Here is a 5722-nt window from a genome sequence, read left to right on the forward strand (position 1 = left end):
TCTGTCGAGTAATGACACATTTGTTAGGGTTTTTGTGTAATATTTTCAATGTCTATATAGGAACCGATACTTTAGATAGCAAAAAATGATAACAGCCTCTTTATTTGTGTTACATATAATTTTTACTAAGGTTTGACTTGTTTTATATAAGATATAATCATTTTATTCCAAACACTTTATTTCAAACTTTGTGACATTTTAACCTTGGTTCATGCACACTATCTGCGACATTGAAAGACCTCAGCTTTTACAAAAATATAAAATTACATCAATAAAATAGATATCTATCTGACTTGGTTTTTCATTAGAAATATTTTGACATACAAAAAATGTACATGTATATAGAACCATTTATTTTAATTGTCCACGAACTTTTTGGACAACCCTCGTATATTTTTTGTGTTTCCCATAGCAAAACATGACCACTGCCATTATATTCAAATGGGAGAGGGGTATAATTTAGTAAGCCCATTGCTAAGAGTATCTCTAGTTTTTTATATAGCTGTATAATGTTTAGAATACTTGGAATTATTCTAAATTCTATTTTATTTCAAATGGTGGGTCAATCTTAATAAACAAAATTATCCTGAGGTTAGGGTGTCTTGTAGAGAGAGTCTGCAAAGCAGTAAAATTGTCAGCTTTATGTTTTTAGTTGAAAAATATTATATTCCACTCTTTATTGAAGATCACATTTCAGACATTCAGAAAAGGTAAGCTTGTACGAGACTTCATATGAAAAATAACATCTGGTAGAACGTTCGACCCGAAGAGAATATTCAGTGCATTTCTTGGTTCACATATTTACATTTCAGCTTCTCGAGAAATTATTGATTTTCTACATAAATATTCCCATCGATTGGGTTATTTTGAAGTGAATTTTCAACAAGCGATAAAACATTTGCGATCGATTCTTTTTTTTTTCAGTACAACCAAATGGAGGATAGACCATGGCGATAAAATACAAAGTAATGGTTTTACTTCTTCTGATAACAAGCCAGGACAACCGTAAGTTTAACATAAAGTATTTCAATCCATATGTATTCCTTGAGGAGTAAGTAAGAACTCTGATGTAGCCGAATTGGAGTTTAATTGCAAAATTTAGTTATTAATAAGTATAGACATATAAATAAGTTGGCATTAAAAGTATAGGTTGACTAGGCTAGCACTTACAGCTCAGAAGAAATACATGGTAAGTGTTAACATTTTGTATCATTGTATCAATGTACTGAGTTACCTACGAGGGCTGTTCAATAAATAATGTCCTGAACTCCATGACAAACAACATCGAAATCATGTGACATTAAGCTTGACTCTGTCGAGACTGTAGCTCTACTAGTAAGTACTTATAATAAAGGAAGAGAAAAGTAGTAGTTGGGACTAAAACTTCACAAAAGCAATAAATAGAATAATGATCCTTGATTAAGTCTCTTTTTGTGGCAAGATTGCAATAAGACTACAACTGTAGGGGTAGCTTTTCATAAAATTTTACAGAATTTTCAATTCAAATTACTATGACATCAATCAATAAAATCAAAAACACAAAACTGATAATAATGTATCTCAGTGTAGTCTACTTGCATGCCAAATTATATTATAATCAGACTGAAACTGTATTTGGATTAGCAGTTTGAAAGTATTTCACAGAAATTTCTATTTCTAGTAACCTTGGCAACATCGTTCATCGAAATCAAAAACCGATATCCAGAATTATGTATCTTAGTATAGTCTACTTGTGTGCCAAGTTATATTGAAATCAGACCAAAACTGTAGCAGGAGTAGCATTTTGAAAAATTGTTTACAGACGGACAGACAGACAGGCTGACGACGATGGACGCATGACTATGGCATAAGCTTTGACCAGTAGAGCTAAAAATGAACGAAAACTACAGCGTGTAAGTACATGTATATCTAAACCTTTTTTTTAAAAATCAGAAATTGTAGTTTTCCACCTTTCTGAAGTTCAAACAGATAATGAAACTTGAATCCATTGCTCTAAACCCTCAAAACAAATTAACAATAAGATGCACTTGACAAAAACAGCAAAGGTCTGAGAAGAGCAAAGAATTGCAAGAGCACAAAGACATTTTTATATGTCATATTCTTAAATATTAGTGGTCTTGTTCAAATTCTTATTTGGGGAGGTAGATCATTTTCAGGAGGAGTCTAGAAAGCAAAATTTTTGCCAACAAATCAAAAGGTTTATGAGAGGAAGGACCAGGAACCAGGGATCCACTACATTTGATTTCATGACAGCGTCCAAAACCACACGCCATGAAGAGTAAAGGAGTTTGGGGAACAAATAGAACGTCAATGTTTTGTCAAACCAACAATATTCGCTAGATCTTTCACCCTTCGACTAGTTTCATTTTCCAAACTTGAAAAAACACCTTTCATAAAGAAGAAACAAATCAGGAAGTCATAGGATCTGCCACAACAACTTTTAATTGATAGATCTTTGAGACATCCTTTTTTAAACAATGGTTTCAGTCGATATTAGCTCTTAATTATTTTATATTAATTTTTTTGTATTTTTTCAAGGAAAATGAAAAAATTATTTATATCTAAATAAGTTTCTTTACACATTTTATAAGATATTCATATGATGCAGTCATTTACAGCAAACTTTTAACTCGAAAACAACTTATTTGGATAAAAATAATTTTTTTTCATTTGCCTATAGCAATGATTTCAAAGTAAAGGGAGGGGGGGGGGCTACCTAAATATTCTGCGTCCTATATGTGTACCTTTCCAATGATAGAATCTTCCGTGCAAATCCAAAACGAGTGAGTGGACAAGTATCCAATAAAAGATTAATAATTAATGAGTTCAATGTACGAAGGCTAGCTGTCTCAATTCCTTTGGAAATTAGACAGAAGAACTGCTGGTCAGTTTATAGCAGATGTCATTTGATGACCAGCCTTAAAATTTATCTTCAAAATCAATTTGAAAAAATTAAGTTGTTTAAATAAAATTATGAAGAACTGTTTAATATGATGGACATTTGACGAGGTCTAACAATCTATGATGTAATATTTGTTATAATGTATGCCTACACCACAGGAAATGTATAAACAGCAAATACTTTTAAATTAAAGAAAGGAAAAATCATGGAAATCTTTGAATCAAGGTTGGCATGATTTTCTTGCACTCAAAACTGTTTAAGAGAATTGAAATTATTTGACGGGCGTATCATGATGATGTTCTTCTAAAGGAGATCAATACAGAAAAATGCCAAAACCACCCAGCCCTCTTGAATATTGAAACTATAAATATATATCTGTGGCTATCGGGATAGAATTCAACTTAAGTTTATATGTGCAATTAAAATAAATATCACTTAAACTAAGCAGATCGTTGTAGAAAATGTTAACGATTGGTTATTCCGTGTAACATTTAAGAGTGACAGATGAACTCGTCCATGGATGCTTTTGGCTAGCCTAAGTTTTAAAATGAATTTGATGAAAAGTAAACTAATTTGATATTGCATTACAAAATAATCTTATATCATGTCTTGAAATTTAACGATGTTATATCATCACTACGTAATAGCCACAAAACAGTTCAGGCGTTCCGAAATTCGCTTACGATTTGACGTTTTGGCGAGGCTCGTCAATGGAAGTTATTCTCCATACTTTAAAGATATTGTAATTCTTAGTCTACCGAAATTCTCAATTATTCCAGTATTGCTTTTTGAGCCATTTTCTATTCTTCCCAGGAAACGTTATATGGATATTTTTTCATTGTAAAAATTAATTCATTTCTTTGTAGAAAACAGATTTGTTGCGGCATCCAAAAGTTGTGATTGTGCGTGTAATTCCGCTGGCGTTACATACGATGATCTTGATCCAGTTACTCAGGAAAAAGTCAACAACATCACAAAAGAACTGAAGGTTGATACAAGAAATACTAGCTCTCATACCCGTACCCTCATATCTGCGTCAGACCCAAGACCATCAGCACAGGCCGCCGGCTTCATAGGGATAATAATACTTTCCATTGTGTTTGGATCACTCGTGTTATTAGATCTGACTCGTTTTTGTTTCAGATCAGAAATAAAGTATATTGACTGAGAGCATAAATGTGTTTAATCAATATATTTGAAAGTTCAGAAGAAATATTGATGTTACAAAGCACTTTTTATCCAGAAACAACTCAGCTTCTCTGAAGAAAAAAAAAAAAACAAGATAATTTCTCTCATTTTAGAAATCTTTTTAACATTGTTCACGGCTGAATTGCTTATATTGCTAGATACCTATTTTTAAGTTACAAACATTCGTAAAGCCTTCCACATAGTCTAAATTAGAATGGAACTTATTTGTGTAGGGAAAAAAGGCATTGTAAGCCAACCCCCACCTACCCCTTACACAAACATTGTAAGAAACTTCCTTTTTCTCTTTTATTTGTTTATTTATTTGATTATTAGCATTACATGTATTAGACTTTTTTAACAGATTTAAAATTTTAGCCTGTATGTTTTAAAGCATTCCTCCCTTTAAAAAGAAAATAGAAACTTAGCCCACCCAAACCAGAGAACCCCCTTGCAAAGAAAGAAGCATCGATTCTTTTCGCACAACAAATCTTGTGACTAAGATTAAAATTTGACAACTGTGTAATTTTTTATCCAATAAACATAGTACCTATATCATTATAGTGTTACATATCTATAAATACTGACAGCTTTAGACATCGATCTCGATGGAAACTACGTCATCTGTTTCGCCGACTCAACGTCAATTTTAGCCTGGTTTACCGTCTCTGTTTTATGCTTTGTACACTCCGAGAATGAGACAGGGGACCAGACTACGTCAAAGTTCTGTAAGAAATTATTCTAATGGAATTGGCTTGTAAAATACGTATTGATTGGCGAATGCACTGATCTTTGAAGCAGTTAAACGAGCATTAAAATTTTCATTGTGAAGTCATAATGGAGCTCCGCAAAAACACAATGCTCCGTGACGTATTTCATTTAACAAAAGTTCATCAAAATAAGTCGTAAACTACAAACAAAATGCTTAGATTGCATTAGAATGGGAATAACCGTCGCCGGTAAAACTCAGTTTGCGACCAATAAATCAGCATTAACGGTCGCAAATATCCAATTAGAAGATAGTTATGGGCCACATCGCTCACCTGAGAAGCTTTGATCAGTATGTTCTTTACCAGATTTCCCCCTTGTAATACATATTGTGACCCCACCTACCCCACGGATCATAATTTAGACAATTTGAAATCTTCACTACCCTAGGATGCTTCCACATGATTTCTGCTTTTCTGGCCCAGTGGTTCTTGAGAAGAAGATTTTCAAAGATTTTCCTATATATTTCTATGTAAAACTTTGATTCGCCATTGTGGCCCCACCCTACCCCCGGCGGTCATGATCTAAACAATTTATAATCTACACTACCCCAGGATGCTTCCACATAAGTTTCAGATTTTCTGCCCCAGTGGTTCTTGAGAAGAAGATTTTTAAAGTTTTTTCCCATATATTTCTATGTAAAACTTTGATTCCCCATTGTGGCCTTGCCCTACCCCCGGGGGTCATGATTTGAACAATTTAGAATTTACACCACCCCAAGATGCTTCCACATAAGTTTCTGCTTTTCTGGCCTAGTGGTTCTTGAGAAAAAGATTTTTAAAGATTTTTCCCATATATTTCTATGTAAAACTTTGATTCCCCATTGTGGCCCCGCCCAACCCCCTGGGGTCATGATTTGAACAATTT

At 33.4% G+C, this 5722-nt stretch overlaps 1 protein-coding gene across 1 annotated transcript; it reads left to right on the forward strand.

Annotated features, from left to right (window-relative positions):
* Nucleotides 1–868: 868 nt before the first annotated feature.
* On the forward strand, nt 869–4645 carry LOC134268078 (uncharacterized). The gene is made up of 2 exons (XM_062750277.1): nt 869–1005; nt 3769–4645. Exons 1-2 carry the CDS (start codon nt 948–950, stop codon nt 4068–4070), a joined length of 360 nt encoding a protein of 119 aa, XP_062606261.1. The 5' UTR covers nt 869–947; the 3' UTR covers nt 4071–4645.
* Nucleotides 4646–5722: the final 1077 nt, after the last annotated feature.

This window comes from Saccostrea cucullata, unplaced genomic scaffold (assembly GCF_032062105.1).
Source record: "Saccostrea cucullata isolate Sc308-1 unplaced genomic scaffold, CSIRO_AGI_Scuc_v1 ctg9390, whole genome shotgun sequence".
NCBI classification, from domain to species: domain Eukaryota; kingdom Metazoa; phylum Mollusca; class Bivalvia; order Ostreida; family Ostreidae; genus Saccostrea; species Saccostrea cuccullata.